This window comes from Mirounga leonina, unplaced genomic scaffold, assembly GCF_011800145.1.
Source record: "Mirounga leonina isolate KUSES-001 unplaced genomic scaffold, KU_Mleo_1.0 Mir_200, whole genome shotgun sequence".
NCBI classification, from domain to species: Eukaryota; Metazoa; Chordata; class Mammalia; order Carnivora; family Phocidae; genus Mirounga; species Mirounga leonina.
The window spans coordinates 2,077,902-2,097,832 of record NW_023270503.1 but is presented as its reverse complement, the minus strand read 5'-3'; the positions used below and the strand labels follow the sequence as shown (position 1 = coordinate 2,097,832).

Below are 19,931 nucleotides of genomic sequence, written 5' to 3'. Positions count from 1 at the left end.
CAGAACACTCCCCCTTCCCCTTCCCGACCTCTCAATCACTGCTGGACTCGCCCCTCCCAGGCCAGGGGGGGGCCCCTCCAACAGGAGGCACGGGTAGGGGTGTGTGAAGACTTAAGGGGGAAGGGGAAAGGTGGGCGCGTGGACAAGCATGCTCCACAAGCAGAAGGTGGTGGTAGAGTGTCCCCTGAGACCCAGCCCCAGGGCTACATAGATCAGAGTAAGGAGATAGGTATGCTGTTGCTTTGGGTGTTTTTCCAACTGTTCTCTCACAATGATCTTGTGAATACATACATTATTTGTATTTTACAGACAACCAAGTGTAACTCGGATTCAAATCCAGGTCTTGACCTCATTCCTGTGTTTCTGGCTCTGCATGATACCACGGCTGCCTGTGTAACTTTGGATGGATCACGCCACTCCTCTGAGCCTTGGTTTCCCTGGCTGCAAATGACAGGCGCAGTGGGCAGCAGCCATGAGGCTTGTGCAGGTGAGAAGGCCAGAGGTGGGCAAGTGCGAGTGGTCAGGGCTCCTCAGGTGTGAGTGTGTTGGGGCAGGGACAGAGATTACCGTGGAGACCTTGGGGCAGGAGGCTCAGGGGAAAAAAGATGGTGACTTTTTTGGATAGCTTGACCTGGGACCAAGGCTCAAGACTAAGATGAAGGAATGTGGGTGAGGAGAGATGAACGAGTGAATGCAGAGCACCTTTTCTGAGAGCCATCAGGTCCCAGAAACCCATTCTACTTCGCAGCAAGGTACACAAAGTGCCTAATAGCGTAGGTGGCTCGCCCCAACTGTGCCAGGGACCCAGGGGCCACCACCCTGGGACCTCACCCCATTCTCATCCGGGCACCATCTGCCACTCTCGGACACAGCAAGTCTGGTCTAGGTCTACAGGGCCCTTGTCCTAGAGTCTAGCAAGGGCATGGAGTCACACCACCACCACCAGCAGCTCCCCCGCCGCTGACATCATGGAGCCACACACAAGTGTAAAAGCCATGTTTCTAATTATCCCCCCCCCCCATACAACAGACATAGAACACAGCCACGGGCCACTAGAAGCCAGGGGGACAATTCTTGATGGTACACACGGCTCCCAGGGTGGAGTATGGATCATAGAGTGACTGGAGTGTCCCTCAGTCTCAGGTCATAGGATGGGCGTGACAATCACAGAGCAGGTTCCCTGAGGTGTCTTCTCCTGGGAGAAGGGCCGTTGAATCACCAGTGGCTGGAGGCAAGTGGCGGGAGTGGGACTGAGGGCCCACACAGCACCTAGAGAATGTTCTCTGAAGACCCTCAAGGCCAGATTCCGCAAAATGTCTAGATTTTGGCTCTCTTCTCTGCCTGCCTCCACTTCTAGGTGCTAGGGCAGTCTAGAGAGAGGGCAGGTTTCTGGCCAGTGACTGCAGGCAAGGGTAGGAGCAGATGAGCTTGACTGGGCAAGAAACAGCCTGGAAAAGTCTGTGGCCACAGTTCCTCTACCACCTGCCAACCCTTCACAAGAGGGCAGGTTAGGGCATGGAGCCTGACCCACCAGCCCCGGAACTTCTGGGTCAGACTCCATGGGGGCAGCGGTGCTGGCAGGACACTCATCATCCTGCCCACAGGACCTAAATAAGAGCCTGGGTAGAGGGGCCCCTCCATCCTGCCCACTTAGTCTAATTGCTTTTGCTACAAGCAGGGATCCCAAACCTTCTGCCCATCCCCCAGGGGGAGAGGCAATGAGATGCCAAGACTCCTGGAGCCCAGGGCTGCTTGTGCCAACAGGCCTATGGGGCCTGTGCAGATGCGAGCTTCTCCCCCCTCCCAGGCAGCCTGAGGCCCAGGATGGCGTGACAAGAATGCAGGCCTGTGCCAGATGGGGCATGTGCCTGGCAGGCCTGCTTGGGCGGGACTGGGAGTGTGTGGGGGGAAAATCAAGAAACAAGGTACAAGCTGGAGGGTCCTTCCCACATCCAGTGGATTGTCCCAGGTCTTCACTGTTGACAAACTAGCTGGTTTCACTCATATCTCAGCAACAAAAACCTGTATTTAAGTGGCCAATTCTAGAGATCTGGACCGGAGAGAGCAAAGGAGTGTGGCTAGAGCTCCCCCTGGGAGACGGAGGATACCTGCTGCCTCCTCTGGGGGCTGGGCTGGGCCCCCAGCGCTGCGGGCGGTGTGGGCAGACCAGCTCTGGCCTCCACCCTGGATCCACTCTCATCCGGGCTCAGATGTGTGGTTGGGCTTCCCCCAGTGGGTCCTCCGCTAAGAAGGAGCCAGGCTGGATCTGCAAGGATAAAACAGGCGGTGAGCAGAAGGGGGGAGGGGAGAGCAGATTTTCCTCTGTGCCTTTCCATCACTCCCCTTCTCCAATGCATGCGGCTCCATGGTCCAAGTGGGTTCCTAGGCCTGTGGCATTGGAGAACTGAGGAGGGGCTCAAGTCCCCTTCCCCCACCAGCATACCTTGAAGGGTTTGCTTATCCCCACCACAGAATGTAGACTGTTGCTATAGTAACAGAGGAGAAACTGGTCCTCAGTCTCAGGGATATTGCTGGTATTGAAGTATACCTGGTGGGAGGATGGAGAGGAACGGGGTCAGCTCCCCGGCCTGGGCCCCACCCAGCTCTCAGCAACAAGTTATCCCACCCTCTGTTCCTTCCAAAAGACAGAGCAGTGCTCAGGCAAGGCCACACGTGGGAGACATGGAATACCTATCTCAGGGAAGCGGGCAGGTACCTGGCTCAGCCCATCGCTGAAGGAGACCTGGTTGTCCCTGACCCAGACATAGGACACGTAGTCATTAATGTGGCGCAGCCCCACCTGTGAGAGACGGGATTGGGCAGTCAGTGGTCTGGGAGGACACAGCACCTATGACAAGTCCCAAGGAGATGCCTCAGGCTGGCCATTGTACTGTATGCACCCTCCCCTTCACCGCCAGCCTCTAGGGGGGCAAGGACCCCTGTGTGATGAGCACGAGCTCTTCAGTCTCTGTACCCAGCTCCCGTGAGCCCCCAGGATGGATAAACCAGAAGGGTATGGCTGATGGACACCACGTCTTGCCTGCCACATCACCTTGTATAGTCCAATCCAGTCCCAGGGGCTGCTGAGAAAGTCTGGGGTCAAGGAGTAGCTGATCAACATGTCGTTCTCCATGGTCCACAGCCTCTCGGGTATCAGGGTGATCAGTGGGGCAGACACCAATGGCTTCAGCTACACAGAGGTGGGAAAGAGGGTGAAATCCCATAGCACCATTCCTTTCTCTGAGGCTCACGTTCTTGCTGTGAACTTTCCAACCCATCAGCGTCAGTGAGGGGGAAGAGGGGCATACAAGGGGGTGGGCACAGAACTCCACTAGGCTGCCCCAAGACAGTATCAGACCTTGGCTGGCCTGCTGGAAGGAGAAAGGGCCAAAGGCTTGTTAGGGGTGGCTGGCCCTGCCAGGGAGGATGGGGATGGGGGCCCAGTGGGTAACCAAGCAGACAGCCAAGTGCTGAGGGGAAAGGGTGAGGGAGAATGGGGGAGTTGCTGACAGGTTTAAGAAAGAAGCCAGGTAGCTGCTCTCAGGCCTCTAGGGTTCCTGACCCACAGTGGGGGGGTAGCCCTGGAGAGAACAGCTACAGGCATGTGGAGAGACACAACGGTGTAAGGACAGACAAACCAGCCATGAAAAAGTGAAGGCTGAGGGCAGCCAGCAGGTCTCAAAGGAGGTCAACATTGCCTTGGTCATTTGATGGCAAGAAGCAAGGATGGAGGGAGCTCCCTTTGCAACCTGATCCAGGTAGATTTAAGACAAACAGAAGGAAGTCCTACTTACATGGTAGGTAATAAGCATAATGGAACCCATTAGCCCCAAGAGACAGTACCAAGAGGAAATGGAAACCTATTTACAAAGGGTCTGAACACGTTTTTGACGGAGCCCTCAACAGCTTCTAAGAGCTGGGATACCTGACCTGGGAGGAGTGGCAATCGTGTCCTCCTACAGGTCTCCCCTGGGAGATGTGCTGACATTAGAATCCCGGGCTGGGGGGTTTGGGAGGTGGCCCAGCAGGTGCTCTGTCAAGTGCCAGGCAGCCTGGAAATTCACCTCCAAGTCAAAGGTGCTGGTGACCGGCTTATGGTCACTGATGCAGTACATCATGTGGCTGACATAGCTCCTCAGAGACAGGCAGAAGTGGGGGGCTGGCAGCCTCTGGGTGTGGGGGTTGGCCTGGGGCTGCCGCTTCAACCTCCACAGGATGCGGTCGGTCCATGCAGGCTTGCGTTTTTTCTCACTGGGGGTGGAGGGGAAAACGAAGGGTTGGCAGGAGAGCAAGACGGTACCCCCAGCAAGCCTGCTGGAGCCCCTAACACCAGGGCCTCTCAGTGGCCAAGAGACCCCTGGGCCCCAGTGGGAGTGTGGCATGGCAGCAGGGAGGAGGGGGCCCGAGAGAATCAGAAGCATACTGGCCTTTGTCAGACTCAGCCAAGGACCTCCACTCTAGTCTTAGTTTTTATCAATCAAATTGTGATTCAGAAACATTCCACTTCAAAGCTTTGCTGACTTCTAGACCGAAAGCAGCAGTAGAGCAAAGAAGCTGAGGTCTGGATTTCAGAGTTAGAGGTAAGCTGGAATTGGGCTTCCCTCTCACTAACGGTGCAACCTCAGGAAAGGGAAGCACTCGGGGAGGCTCACTGTGTGCCTGCCATCAGTACCGCTGGTCCCCTCTCTCAAAGGCAGAGAAATCGAGACTCAGCGAACTTTCCCGAAGTCACACAGCTACTGAGTGGTGGAGTCAGGATTCAAGGCCAGGCAGCACGACCACAGAGCACAAGCTCTTCACGACCAGGCCACCTTCTCCTCGACCTCAGCTTCCTCATCTGTAAAATGAAGGTAATAGTTACCTCACAGGGTTGCTGACATGATTGAATGAGGAAAAGCACACAAAATTACTTAGCACAGTGCCTGGCACGAAATAAGCTCCCTGTAATCACTGGCTGTTTTGACTCTTTGTTCTCAAGAGCCAACTGAGAGGGGCGCCTGGGTGGCTCAGTCGTTAAGCGTCTGCCTTCAGTTCAGGTCGTGATCCCAGGGTCCTGGGATCGAGCCCTGCAACGGGCTCCCTGCTCCATGGGAAGCCTGCTTCTCCCTCTCCCACTCCCCCTGCTTGTGTTCCCTCTCTCACTGTCTCCCTCTGTCAAAAAAATAAATCTTTAAAAAAAAAAAAAAGAGTCAACTGAGAAACCTCTGGCCTGTTCTTTGCTTTAGCTTCACTGAGGAGCCCAAGAGGCTGTACACCCCTGGAGACAGAAGTTCTTTCCTCCCCTAGGAAACTGTGGTTGCCCAAGACAGGCAAGCCTCTGACTCCTAACACAGCCATGCCCAGGCAGCTATAGGGGTGTTCTCTAAGACCAAGCAGTGCCCTCCAAGGGGGGGCCCCAAGTCCTGGAATGGGGGTGGGGGCAGCTTCTGTTCTGGGTTCCTCCCCCTTGAGTGTAAATGAACCCAGAGTAGTAAAGCCTAGTCAGATGGTTTCCTACTTTAAAACCTTTCAGGGGCGCCTGGGTGGCTCAGATGGTTAAGCGTCTGCCTTCGGCTCAGGTCATGATCTCAGGGTCCTGGGATCGAGTCCCGCATCGGGCTCCCTGCTCCTTGGGAGCCTGCTTCTCCCTCTGCCTTTCTCTCTCGCTCTGTCTCTCATGAATAAAAAAAAACAAAAAACAAAAACAAAAAAACCCAAAAACCTTTCAGGAGTCTTCACTGCCTCCAGAATAAAGCCCAGGTCCCCAAGCACGGCTTTTAAGGAGCCTGACCCCCTCATCCTACACCATCTCCCACCACTGTCCCACACCCGCCCACCACAGTGACTCTCCAGCCTCTGGACCTTTCCTCGTGCAGTTTGTGCTGCCTGGAACACCCTTCTTCACAGGGAGAGGCCCAGTTCCAGTGCTGTCTTTGTCCGAAAGCCGTCTTTGAGCTCTACTTTCCGCTTCCAAAGCATTCTGCACCAGTGCTTCCCCTATTATGTTATCCAGTGCTGTTGTTTTCTGTTTCCCAGGCGGCATACTGGTTCGTGTGGGAGGGTGGGAGGCAAGGACTGGCTCTTGAGATCTCCTGCGTGGCCTGGACCGTAGTCCGCACAACTGCTTGTGGAACCCAAACTCACGAAAACCCCAAACTCAATCTCTCTCCTCAAAAATGCCCATCTAATCCTGACGTATACAGTTTCAGATGCTGATAACCAGTTTGCAATGCTATTTTTTGTCGTTTTATTCACTTACTATTTTTTTTTAAAGATTTTATTTATTTATTTGACACAGCGAACACAAGTAGGGGGAGCGGCAGAGGGAGAGGGAGAAGCAGGCTCCCCGCTGAGCAGGGAGGCCGATGCGGGAGCCAGGCGCCCCTCACTTACTATTTGTTTTTTTAAGATTTTTACATTTATTTTATTTATTTGAAAGAGAGAGAGAGAGAGAGCGCACAAGCAGGGGAGAGGGAGGAGGCTCGCCGCCAAGCAGGGAGCCTGACTCGGGGCTCGATCCCAGGACCCCGGGATCAAGACCTGAGCCGAAGGCAGATGCTTGATGGACTAAGCCACCCCGGTGCCCCCATTTACTATTTTAAATAAACATTTCCGACATACTGTTGTCAATTCAACAGCAATACAGTCTTCTAGCAACAGAGAGGCAGAATGATGTCTCACTGGTAAAGTCCGACGCCACAATCAGACACCAGGATCTGGGGGGAGGTTCTGCCCTGTTAATTAAGAGCTATGTGGTTCTGGTTGGTGAACACGTGACTTGGAGAGAGTGGCAGGCTCGGAGGGCATGGAAGCTCCTCGCCCTCTCCCCACACCTTGCCCTAGGCCTCTTTTCCATCTGCCGGTTCCTGAATTATATCACTTTATAATTAACTGGTAATCTAGTTTAAAAGAGAGAGAGAAAGCTATGTGCCCATGGGCAAGTGGCTTCACTTCTCCCAGCCTCAGCTTCTTCAGCTCTAAGATGGGGTGATAACAGTACTTACTTCAAAGAGCCATGTGAGGATTAAACAAATTAAGGTGTGTTAAGGGAGTGGTCAAGAAGTGCTAACTGGCTCAACCACATCTGTTTGGGGCTCCTGGGGTTGTCTCAACCTTCTACTCTTCTGAGGAGTGTTCAGAGCACACCAGAATATGCTATTTCCACTCCAGAGACGACAGACATACAATCTCCGAACCTACCTTGGACATTCAGTACCTAGCAATGCTTAAACTTGGGACTGAACCACACAAGTGTACCACTTTCCCTTTCAAAGCATTCCCCCTCCCCAACTTCCCTATTATGGTGACTTGCTGTCACTTCAGGATCCTCCCCAAGTCCGGACCACAGCCTGTCTCTCCTTCCTCCTCAGTACCTCTCAACCTGTCTTCCTTTTCTCCTTTTCCAGGGCCTGCCCAGGCTTATCACTGGGCACCTGTATGCTTCAGTCTTTCAATGAAGATTTACTGAGCCCTTATTATATGCTGGGCAACTGGGGATCTGAAAAACGGGACTGACAAAGTCCTCGAGGAGCTTGTCTGACAAAAAAAAGACAAGAAACAAGTTAAACGAATTTGGGCACCTGGCTGGCTCAGTTGGTAGAACATGTGACTCTCAATCTCAGGGTCTTGAGTTCAAGCCTCATGTTGGGCGTGGAGCCTACTTAAAAATAAATAAATGCATAAATAAATGTGTATGTACAAGTTAAATATTACATATATTCTCTCAGTTCTCCATTTCTTTCTTAAAAAAAAAAAAAAGATTTATTTTAGGGAGAGGTGCACATGCACGCATGCAGGGGGTAGGGGCAGAGGGACAAAGAAACTCAAGCAGACTGTGCTGAGCATGGAGCCAGACTTGGGGTTTGATTCCACAACCCTGATGAGATCACGACCTGAGCCGAAATGAAGAGTTGGATGCTTAACCGACTAAGCCCCCCAGTGGGGCCCTCCCCTGCCCAGTTCTCCATTTCTAATAATGACAATTGCAAAAGATGGGGGTCCTTCTGTGCCTTTGACACTGTGATAGGTGTCTCATGGACTGTCGCGATCCTCTCGGCACTGGAAGAATGTTACAGGTCACATTCTCCCCCCCACTACAAGACACTGAAGTTCAGACGTCACCCTGTGCAGGCGGAAGTCGGATGCCTGCCCAGGTCCATGAATTCCATGCTCCTCCCACTGCACTCCAATGTGGCCAATTCCCAGCAGCCAGAACTGTCTCATCGCATGCCTTACCAGAACCAGACCTCACTTAGGCTTTTTGACTGAATGGTTGTGACTAAGTACAAGAATTGTTTCTGGAGATCACTATGTCCTTACTTTAGACAAATCAGAACCAACAAGCTCTGCAAATTTCTCTTTAAGAGCCCAGAAAGCTGAGCCGATTTACTGACCCCAAAGTAGTGATGTGTTCCATTTCTGGGTTTGAAATGGAACTTTTCCCTTCGGCTCCCTATAGATGGCTTCTAAGTGTCTTACTGAACTCTGGACCTGAGTCTTGACTGGATTGATACTATCCTCTGCTCATTGCCTAGTGGAGAGGCTGACCAGGCTCACGTCAACTGTAACAAAACCCTATGGCAATCCCTGACTTTAACAGGATTTCCCGCTTTGGGCCTGTTCACCCTCCTCTGTAATGGAGCTGACCTCGTTTCTCATTACGTCCTGGCTTAGGGGAGGTTGCTGTCGGTGGGCAAAGATGCACGTGTACCGTGCCCCAAACACGACTCACTCACAGTCACTTTGTACCGCTGGTCAGGCTCTTCTCGAGGTGCCTCTCACTGGCGCTGCTGACTGACAGGAATGCCTGCCCGTCTCCCCTCTCTGCTACACTCTGCTGTTTCCTTGACAGCAGCTCTGACTGACTATTCCTGGTTCAGCTGCCCGCCTCTTTACCATTCGCTCAACCTCCTTCAGCACTTCCAGAGTTCTAGAATCTTCTACTGGCCAACTCCTGGACTTGATAGTGCTTATTTGGATCTCTTGCTATGGGTGGATTCCTCTAATAGACTGGCTGCTCCTTAAATACCTTATCTTTTCCTTCTGTCCTCTCAGGCTGCCAATTCAAACACATGCCAGGCACTATGCTACATACCAGAGATGGCCATAAATCAGATCCAGTCTCTTCAGGCATTCATAGTACAGCAGGAAAAGCACACTGTGTCTTGAAAACGACACTGAAAGCATGGTGTGTGCAAGGCTTTCAGGCAGCATACGGGCAGGAGAGAACTCTCAGTGAGATGGGGGAAGGGTCAGGGAAGGCCTTCTAACAGCGATGATGTCTGAGCTGGTTTTTCAAGGATAAAGAACAGTCTGGTTACACAGGCACATGGTAAGTGCTTGGTAATGTCAGTCACAATGTGGATTGTACCTATTATGTGGAAGTAAGTACCTGCCTCCTCCTTAGCAACCCTCTGCTAGCCCCATCCTGCCCTCCTTTTTGCTGCTGCCGGCAAGGCTGGCTGTGAACTTGGAGGTGCTGTGGGCTAGACAGAAGCACTGCGGGCCACCGAGTCCAGCTCCGCCATTACCAGCTGAGCCTCCTGGGGAAGTCCTTTAACATCTTGGGGCCTCTGTACCCAATCTCAGTACCTGCTGATCACAGCCTAGCCGACGCTCAGCTGTCTTCAATGCCTTCTAGTCTCCTGGTGGCTTCCCTACCGCACCTGGGGGTGGGGGCAAAGGGACCCCGGGCCACATGGCCTGCCAGCAGCAATCTTCCAGCTAGCAAGTGAGCACTGGAAGTCCACTGGTCGGAGGTCCCAGCCGCCAAGGCCCAGGCCCAGGCCCATCCCACCAAGGCCTCACAATTCCCATGACAGCTCTCATTTCCAATGGATGGCTGGAGAGACTAGCAGTCTCCCTGCAGCTGGGGCCCCGGGCCGCCTCGCCAGCTGGCTCCTGCCCTCTTACCTCCTTTCCGGCCTGCTCTGTTCGTGGCCTCTTCCTGTGTGCACTTGCCAGCCCATGACCCCAGCACGTCTTGCTCCACACTCCTGAAAGGCCTCGCCCCCTCTCCCTTCCTTGGAGGGGAGACGCTGGGGCTCTGTCACGCCCCTGCCAGCACAGGGCCGTCCGCTCCAGCTCTCACCCCGGCCTGGCTGGGGAGACGCCTGTTCCCTCCCCACACTCCAGAGGCCCTGCCCTGGAGGCACCTCCTGCCTCCCTCATAAGACAGTCCTGCTGAGAGGAGTTACGTGAAGGAGCTGCTCCGGGGGTAACAAAAACCCTGTAACATGGAAGGTGTTCTTTTTCTTCAAAGAGACGAGAATCCTTGCCAAATTGGGCCGGGAACTTCATGGCAGAGCTACTCTTGACCCTCTGCCTAAGCTTAAAGTTTGGGTGGTTTCCTGGCCCCTTCTCGGGTCCTAGAGAGGTTTTCAGTAAAACTACTACTACCCGAAGACGCGAATCGAACACCAGCAGTTGCTACAGTGCTCACCAGCCGCCAGGCACCGGGCTAAGCACGTGCCAAGGTCTCATTCAGTCCTCAACCCCATGAGGTGGGTACTACTATCATCCCCATTTTGTAGAGGACGATATTGAGGTTTAAATACCTCATCCAAGGACATGCAGCTGAGGAGGAGCACAGCTGTATTTCTAACTACTAGATACACTGTCTCTACATTGTTCCCCATAAACTTCTCTATTGACACCTACTACTTCATCTTCCTAAGTAGTACCTGATCCACTCACAGCTGGGGCAGGGGTACGCGATACCAGTAACGGGCTGAGCCAAGAGCTCTGTGCCCCTGTCTGGGAAGGACCAGAAAGCCTGGGGGAGTGGAAGCACGGGTTCCCAGAATGCTGGAACGCAGTCCCTCCCGAGTGAGGAATCAGCTGCTTCCCCCCCACCCCCTCCTTGCCCTACCTGCCCTGCCCCTGCCCCCAGCCCCCACCCTTGCCAGCACCTTCCTGCTCTCTGAGGACAACCTGGGACAGCTCCCACAGTCAGCGCCGCATGAGGCGGGTGCGAGGTGCCACCCCTGAGGGGACGGCTGCATCTACTCCTGCTTCCCTAACACTTCTATTCTGAGGCAGCTCCCTCTGCCACTAGGGCCCACACAACCTGACTTCCCAGGCCTCTTGGCCCCTCATTCCCTCCTCACAGGCTAATTCCAAATCGGTGGCAGGCTGATCCTCTCCTGGGGGAGCCCCCTCACCTGGTGTCATAGTTGTTGGAGTTCTTATCAAACTTGTAGGTGGGTGGGAAGAGCAGGGGGCCCTCCTGGAATTCCCGGAGCAGTGGATCATGTCTCTTGGCAATGCTGAGCTGGAGAGAAAGCCACAGGCCCGTCTCCTAGTGGTCCTGACCCAATGGCCCAGCACACACTCCATTCGAGGGATCAGCACATGCCATCGCCGCAGGTCAAGAGTCAAGCAACACCACCTCACTTCCTCACTGCTCCACTGACGGCCTCAGCGGCCATCCCCACTCCACCCCCAGCTTCAGGAAAGCTAAAGCCTTTTGCAAACATTATCCCATAGTCCCAGGGGAGGCAGCTGCCTGCCATTTCCCAGTCCTTGGACTACAGGGACCAGGCTTTGAATTCCGTCTCTCTGGGAGTCACCAGCAAACATGTATCAGAGGGGAGGCAGGGGTAGCCAGGGTCCCCCCAAAGGGCAACCCAAAGCCCTTCTTGTTCCCTATCTTGACGCACACCCAGCAGCTCCTCCAGGGGAAGATCAGGCTCCTGGGTGCAAAGCCCTGTTAAACTCCTCCCCACCCGGGAACAAGGACTTCAGAGGCCTGGAAACGGAGAACAGGTGGCTAAGGGACCTGAGCAGTGCCCCCCACATTTGATGTTGGACTTCCACAATGGGCTCCGATCACCCCTCCGGACCCTTCCCTCACTTGATACCTGATCCTTCTCCCACAGATCACTGTAGCACTGATTTTTTATGGATTCCCGGACAAAATGCAGCCCAAAGTCATCGATCCGAAAGTTCATGTCTCCAAACCAGAGAATGAGGCTGCAGAGAGAAAAGAAGGCAGTTGAGGGTTGTGATGAGGTGAGAGAAGGGAGGAGCAACGGGCCTTAGGCCTGCTCGCTCCTCCAGCGCAGAGCTCGGGCGGCAGGTGAGGTGCCGGAAGCTGGGAGAGGAGCCAGAGACAGTGACGACAAGGCATGAGCCCTAATGAACTGTTCTCATGGCCGCTTCCCTGCCATGTAAGCCAAAGAGACCAGCCGCCAGGGGTGAATAACAAACACAGAGCAGGCTCTCGCCCTCCCTCCCCCTCCCTCAACGGGCCACCAGGCAAGGCTGAGAACCAGGTCCCTGTGGGTGACCTCAGGGACCCTGGGGTTCTTGATCTGGGATCTTCAGAAGTGTCCAGAATTCCTAAGCGGGACATGGGGGCCAGGGAAAGGGAAGAGGTCCTAGACCCCAGGCAGGTAAAGCTGGACAGGAGAGCAGATGGGGCATCACGGAATAGGCTGGGAAGGGCTGGGGTGGAACCCAGGCTGCCTGAGGAGAATGCTAGCTTGGGCTGGTGTGGGGGCGAGGACAGGGGCGGCAGTTGATAAGTGCATGCTCACTCATGCTCCAGGATGTTGGGGATATCCTGTCCTTCAAAATTTTGCATCTCCAGGATCCAGTCAAAGTGCTCTAGCCGCTGGTCATTGTTGGCCATGTGGGGGGGCAGGTGGCAGTTGATGATGCTGACATAGTAGCCATAAAGCTTCAGGCATATGGTGACGCCCCCTTTGTTCCCCTGGTAGGACAAGTGGGCAGAAGGGTGGAAGTTGCTCTGGGTGAGACACACCTCCCCTTTCCCATCCCAAGCCTGAGGGGAGATGGTCTCGCCCGCCACAAGACCTCCCAGGGCCAGACGCTCAGCTCCCTGGAGTGACCTCCCTCCATCTAAGAGCCCTGCTCACCTGGCCCGAGGTCTCAAGGGTGCAAAGCTCCCAGAGGCAGGAGAGTAGGGATGCGGGGCACCGGCGTGGAAGACTCACGCCACCCCCCTTTTCCATCTGCTCACCCCTACAGCGTCCAGCCCTCCCCAGCCCAGTGGCAGAAGGCCTTCCAGCTCATGACTCAGAAAACTCATCCTTACCCAGTACCCGAAGAGGCCAGTGGGGGTGGATTTAGTAGAGAGGATCTGGACAAAGGGCAAATGCTGATGCTTGGCAAAGAATAGCAAGAGGAGCCCCTGCATGCGGACGCTGGAGACCTACAGCACAGGGGGGACAATGGTCATTCATTTCCCTGCACAAGCTGAGCAAGTCCCTCCCTAGCCCTGAGGTCAACGGTATCTCCGCTCCAGGCTCAGAGTTTTACTGCCCTGAACTGCCAAATGATGCATTCTGAGAGCTAAGCCAGGTCCAGCGCCTGTTCCTGCTCAGGTGGAAGGCAGAGAAGACAAGGCTACCAGGGCACCCTGCCCCGAGGAGGGCATCGACTCTCCAGGCCCAGCACCATGCAGCCTAGCGACTCCTCTCACCCTGCTCTCTGGGTCCTTAGGGCACTCCGGGCTGCCACCCCCGCGGGCCAGGGCCTCAGAGAGGGATGGCGCAATGTAGGATAGTGGCTAAGGGCACTGGCTTTGGAGTTAGCCAGATCTGGTTTCAAATTCCACTTGGGCTCTTAGAATTTGCTACTGGGCCAAGTCTCAGTCTATTTGCTCATTGAAAAATCAGGACTCTATCTCATCTATCTCATGGATGCTGGAAGGATTAACTGGCAGCTATTCTTTCCTGGTTTAAGGATTTAAAAAAATTTCTTTAGTAATCTCTACAACCAATGTTGGGTTCAAACTCACAACCCCAAGATCAAGAGTCTAATGCTCTTCTGACTGAGCCATCCAGGCACTCCTGGTTTAAAGACTTTTTTAAATGCAGGGAGGGGCACCTGGCTGGCTCAGAGCACATGATTCTTGATCTCAGGGTCGTGAGTTCAAGCCCCACAATGGGCGTGAAGCCTACTTTAAAAAAAAAAAAAAAAAAGTAAATTCAGGAAAAGAACATGAGAGACCCTTCTAGGATGCTAGAAATATTCTGTACCTTGACTTGACTGGTGGTAACACTGATGCATATACAAATAAAAAGCCATTAAAAATACACCTAGTTTCTGCATACATTATAATGTTCAGTGGAAAAAAATTAAGAAAATGTTCCCCCAAATAATTATACACTGTGGGTAGCTGGATTTCCATGAAGGCAATGCAGAGGCAATGAGAGCAAGCATGGTGGACATGTGTTTGCAGGTCGGGGAGAATAGCCACAGTCTACTAAAATCCTTCATACTGCATTTAATCTTCACGCCAACCTTGTAAGGAACTGCTGTCCCTGAAGGCTGAGGCTCAAGGAGACTAAGGAACCAGGAAAACTATTCGTATAACAATGTTTGAGGTCCGGGATCCCTAAAATCCCTGCTCTGTGAGGTGGGGTGGGAAAGGGCCATAGCCAGTGACCCGCTCTCAGCCTCAGGCTGTCTACACCTACCACCCGAGTAGCTGTTTCCGGAGCTTGAGGTTGCAGAGGCCAAGGAGGAAATCCCCGGGTGGGGAGCATGTCCTGGGGCCTTCCAGGAATTATGAAACTTGATCCCGCAGGCCAGGAGCTCTGGCACCGTGGAGGAGTCAAAGCAAGGGGAACCCCAAACCCAAGACTGAGTGAGGAGGTGTGAGAACCTAGCATTGGGTAGAGGTTGCTACAAATGTGTCTCCAACCCCACCCTCTAGCCCCAGTCTTGGTCTCTCCCACTGACAAGCATATATGCCAATGGAACTGACTCCTAAGGAACTGATAAAGGTCCAGAAGAACTTTCAAGCTTAACCCTAACCCACAGAGCAGGTCTGGACCACTGGAACCCCGCACAAAGGCATCAGTGTGCTTTGTGAAGGAGCAAGGGAGGGGGATCGGGTGGCAGGAAAGCCTGGGACTGGGAGAAAGGGTGGGGCTGTGGGGAAAGGCGGGAGACTTGTAGGAGAAGTTCTGTTGGAGGAAGTGAAGTAGGAGGAGCTAAGGAAGGGGCTAAAGGGAGGGAGCTAGGGGCCCTGGAGCCAACAAAGGGGGTCAGGCCCAGGCTTCTCAACCTGTAACTGGCAAACTCCCGTCAAAGGACGAGGCTGCAAGCAGGGCTTACCCCTTCACCTCAGTTCTTGGCTAGGGGAAAGAGGGTCACCCATCTGCTTTGGGTGCTAGGCCCTGAGGCAGGCCTCCCAAACACGGGAGGCCACATGGGTAGAATGGGTTGTGTCCCTGCCACAAGCTGAGCTAATTTCCTTGGCTTGATTCCATTCTACCAATCCCTTGCCAGTGAGCCGGGGTGTAAGGAAGCCTCCCGTCTTGGCAAGAGAGTGGGTGGTGAGAAAAGTGGTTCTGCCTTCTCAGAGGGTAGCTCCACATCTGTAGGAAGAGGCCTGAGCTTCATCTGGAGAGAGCCAGGGGCTTGAGGACTGACCTTTTCCAGCCTTAGCAGCAGGGCAAGGCTTGTATTCCCTCCTCCTGGCTCTGCCCTCGAGAGGACTCACAGCTCTTGCCTCAGCACCCTTAAGCAAACTGGGGTAAGAGAATTAATTCTGAAGAAATGAGTCACCCTGGAAGGGACTAAAGGAATTCTGGTATTTCCAAGAAGCACTGCACAGGGTGCTTTGAATGGGAGTATGCTTTATGCCCCAGCTGTGCAGGACGTAAAGGTGAAGACCCAGCAATCTAGAGCCTTCCTGTGGGTTCTCCTATGGTCTGCTTTCCCCAAAGAATACTGGCCCTTCGGACTGAGAACTATTTTCCTCTCCTCTCCTAACCTCTGAGCCCCTGAGAATTTGAGGTACATGTCTCCTGTGATCAGAGGACACCCTCTGATACCAGCAGGCTAGCCATGGGATACCTGTCAGCCTCAGAGCTCACCAGCAGAGCAATAAAGTATAATAGTAAAGAACATGGGTTATGGGGCGCCTGGATGGTTCAATCAGTTAAGCAACTGCCTTTGGCTCAGTCATGGTCCTGGGGTACTGGGATCGAGCCCCGCATTGGTGCCCTGTTCAGTGGGGAGTCTGCTTCTCCCTCTGCCTCTGCCCTTTCCCCTTGCTCATGCTCTTGCTCGTGCTCTGTCTCTCTCAAATGAATAAAAGGAAAATTTCTAAAAATAAGTAAATAAATAAATAAAATAAAAATAAATTCCATGCTAAATGCAATAAAGAAAAAAAAAAAGAACATGGGTTACGAAATTTGAAGGATCTAGATTCAAATCCCAGACAGCCTCTGTGACCTTTCAGTCTTGGTTTTTTCTGTAAAATACCCACATTTCAAGAGAGTTAAGAGTTCTCAATAATGCGTATCAAGAGCTTATTTGTGATGCTTACTCCCAAGTAAGCACTCAGTAAATGTTAGCAGTTATTATCTTTTTTAATGTTTTATTTATTTATTCATGAGAGTCAGAGAGAGAGAGAGGCAGAGGCAGAGGGAGAAGCAGGCTCCCCGCCCAGCAGGGAGCCCGATGCAGAACTCGATCCCAGGACCCTGGGATCATGACCTGAGCCAAAGGCAGACGCTTAACCATCTGAGCCACCCAGGCGCCCATCAGCAGTTATTATCATACTCAGGGATTTCAGGCTGGGCACGTGAGTAGGGATTGAAGGCTGACGGTGGATAGGCACCGAAGTGTTAATAAGGCCTGCTGTGCTTCCCCCAGGATTCTCCCAACATGAAAAATGTCAAGGTGTTAAACTAACCCCTGGGGTCCCAGCTCAGCTCCAGCTACATTGGAAAGACACAAGGCAGGCAGGAGCCCCAGGAAGCCAGGAGCAACTGAGGTTTAGGCCTTTAAATAAATGGAAACAGCATGAAAGTCTGAGCGGGAGACCAAAGGACTGGGGCTTAGTGACAAGAGGTGAGACACATTTCCCAACTGCCCATGAACTTGTAAGTTACCTTGACGAAGCTCAGAGGAGAAAGCACATCCATGAAGAAACTGCTCCATGGGTCTTCAAAGGCAGTGTCAGAGAGGAGGCTCAGGATCCCACAGTTCATTTCCTGCAAACTGCCCATTCCAGGTCAGAGGCTCTCTCCCTGGCCTGGAGGGTAGCGCCTCTGCCACAGACATTTAGTACTGCCCTCGGCACTTTCAAACCTTGGGTCCTCATGACCATGCGCTCTCCCTCCCGTGGCCAATGACTGCCAACCCCTTGCCATTACTGACTCAGGACAAGAGACACTGACTGATCCTGATGCAGGCTGAAAGCTCCTAGCCTTCAGCCTCCACAGCAAAGGAGGACAGGTGACAGGAGTACCCCACGGGGACAACTTTGGACTGGTCGGGCTTATCGATCTCAGAAATGGGAATGGGGGGCGCCTGGGTGGCTCAGATGGTTAAGCGTCTGCCTTCAGCTCAGGTCATGATCCCAGGGTCCTGGGATCGAGCCCCGCATCGGGCTCCCGGCTCAGCGGGGAGCCTGCTTCTCCCTCTGACCCTCTCCCCTCCTCTCATGCTGTTTCTCTCGCTCGCTCACTCTCTAAAAAATAAATAAAATCTTAAAAGAAAAAAAAAAGAAATGGGAATGGGGGAAGGGGCACTGCAGACACCTACCCAATGACATAGATGTCCAGATTCAGGTTGTCTTTGTTCAGCTGAAGAAGATCGCTGAGGTCTAGAGGAGGTGCTGCAGAGGCCACGTTCCACGTCACTACATGTATGCTGTGTAGGGGTAGGAAGGGAAGTCGAGGAGGGGGGGGGTAGGACCTTATCCAGGTAACGAATGGGTCTGCTAATGGAGTGCAACCATAATGGGAAACGCGAGTTTCTGTACCTGGTAGTGGGAACAGGGGCACTGAACTACAAGCCCTTCATCCTCACTTTGTTCCTGAAGCAGGATATTTCCACCCCATTTTGGCTCCTCCGTGCAGGCCCACAGCTGCCCACAGCTGGCGGCACTGCTGCTGCTGACATTAGGAAAGGCTGCCAAGTGGGCGCAAAGGTTTCAGGGTCAGGCGAGGAAAGGAATGGGGATGGGGTTGGTAGTCAGGAATTCAATAATTCCACCAGCCATTCACACCTCAGGGCTCCTAAGGCCACCAGAAAGATTTTGGAGGTCCAGTTTTTACCTTGTAAGAGGACTCAGCACTACAAGACAGGAGAATTTCAAAAATAACAAAGATAGCACCACCACATTCCCTTCCTTCCTTCTTCCTAGCAGGTCCCTGGAGCATAACCAATTCTGCCAAGCATTTCAGGGAGCCTAAAGGTGAAGATTCTAAATGACAGGGTTCTCAACATCTCTCTCAGGAGTCTACCCTCCTTTGGGAAAAGTCATCAGCTGGATAGCATCCTCAACCTTGGCTTCATATAAACCCTACGGAAGCAAGACAACTAGATCAGCAGCTCTCAATCACAATGGATCCCATCAGAGGCTCAGGGGAAGGAGACACTTGCAGATCTCTTTCACTGAGTAGTTACAGCAACACTCCAAGAAAGCCCCAGACTCAGCTGAGTACAGAGCAGTCAGGGGCTACAAAACCTGTAGAGACCAAGGTCCAGCCACCAAGCCTTAGGTGAGTCCTAGGTACACCATGAGGAGGAGGACCTCCAGCAGAGAAAAACCTAGAATGGGCAAGGGTACAGGGGGTTGAGAGAGATGGGAGAAAAGAGCAGGATGTCCAAAATCATCTCTTCTCCACCAGATCCTGTTCTTAGAGGTCCATGTTCTAAAAAGCACAACTTGAAATTCTTGGCCGGCTTAATACAACTTCCTGCCCCTCCCTACGAACATCAACAAAACAATACACAAACCACCTTCCCAGGCATTCGGCCAGAGATTCTGCACTTTGTTTGTTTACGATCTCCCCCTGCTGTCCAACAGAGGATTAAGGAAAGCAGCCCTTTTAGTCCAAGGCTCTTTGTTTTCCCAGGGACTGACTCTAAGTGGATGGAGAGCAAAAGTCGGAATTTCTTGCCCTCACTCTCAGATCCGACGATTAGCAGCAAATCCTTGCATCGTGACTTGCACTAAGTTGGTGATTAGCTTTGTTCTTCGTTAAAGAGCAAGCATGGTACCAGGCTATATCACTGCACTAACGGATCTTACTTAAACCGGATTTCGGATTTCGGGAGGTCACAACGGGATCAGGCAGACCCCGTGATGTATGTGCTGATCAAAAGAACAAGATTTCTATTCTAGAGCTGAGAGGAGAATGCCTTGTTCTGTCTTTAACTTCAAGCAGCCCAATACTGTTGCCTCCGCCAGAAGCCAACCGAGACACCTGCATGGGGCGCCCAAATGGGAACGAGCTCGGCGGCCCGAGTTTGGAGGGAGTGCGGGGCTTGGGCCCGAAACAGCCCCCTCGCCATTGGCTTGGGAGAACTGGGGAGGGTCTCTGAGCTAGAGTCAGTCCTGCAGGCCTAGCCCCTTCTCTCCCAGTCTGGCTGTACCCCAGATCCGCAGCCCCGAAAGGGTAGGAGATGGTGATCCCGCCCGGAACAGGCCGGCTTGCCCGCAGATGCCTTCCTCACCTGAGCGTCTTGCCTCTCGGCTCAGTCGGCTTCCGTGGGCTCACGGCCGCCATCGTCCCCACGCCGCGGCCCGGCCGGCTCGCGCCTCCCCGCCCCCGCCGCTCCTGGCCCGATCCACCTCCCTCCGGCAGCGGGTCCCGGCTAGCTTGCTCTCGCCCGATTGTTTTCCTTCCGGATTCTGACCCTCCGCCTCGGCTTCCGTAAGAGGCGGGGCTTGCGGGCACGGAGGGCTCTGGGTGGTGCGGCCTGGGGGAGGAGGCGGGACTCCCCACGGAGCGCGAACGGTGAAAGGAAAGAGGCGCGTCTCCGCGCCCGCCGAACCCGACGCAACACTGCCCCGCCCGGCGCGCGCATCTGGCAGCCCCGCGGCTCCCAGGGTGCCCCGCGCGAGGCCGGCCGGGAGGGGGAGTGTTCCGGCGGAAGCCGCGGCCCGGCCCGTTTGGCCGGTTATCGGAGTTGAGGTCTCTGGCCTGTGCGCTGTGCCACCTCCCCAACGTCCA

General features: G+C 53.7%; 1 protein-coding gene across 5 annotated transcripts; it reads right to left on the bottom strand.

Moving 5' to 3' along the window:
* Positions 1 to 987: 987 nt before the first annotated feature.
* INPP5K (inositol polyphosphate-5-phosphatase K) lies at positions 988 to 19,612 on the bottom strand. 5 transcript variants are annotated; one of them, XM_035027593.1, is made up of 12 exons: positions 19,432 to 19,610; positions 17,512 to 17,619; positions 16,857 to 16,965; positions 13,040 to 13,156; positions 12,519 to 12,694; positions 11,841 to 11,952; positions 11,142 to 11,251; positions 4,065 to 4,251; positions 3,053 to 3,190; positions 2,717 to 2,800; positions 2,444 to 2,548; positions 988 to 2,266 (listed from the first exon to the last, which is right to left on the bottom strand). In XM_035027593.1, the coding sequence occupies exons 1-12, from the start codon at positions 19,482 to 19,484 to the stop codon at positions 2,207 to 2,209; spliced, it is 1,359 nt and encodes a 452-aa protein (XP_034883484.1). In that variant the 5' UTR covers positions 19,485 to 19,610; the 3' UTR covers positions 988 to 2,206. The 5 variants fall into 5 exon arrangements, with proteins under 5 accessions (XP_034883484.1, XP_034883488.1, XP_034883487.1 ...); XM_035027597.1 differs by having other exon boundaries at positions 16,857 to 16,958; XM_035027596.1 differs by lacking the exon at positions 19,432 to 19,610 and adding an exon at positions 17,732 to 19,403.
* Between the last annotated feature and the right edge of the window lie 319 nt (positions 19,613 to 19,931).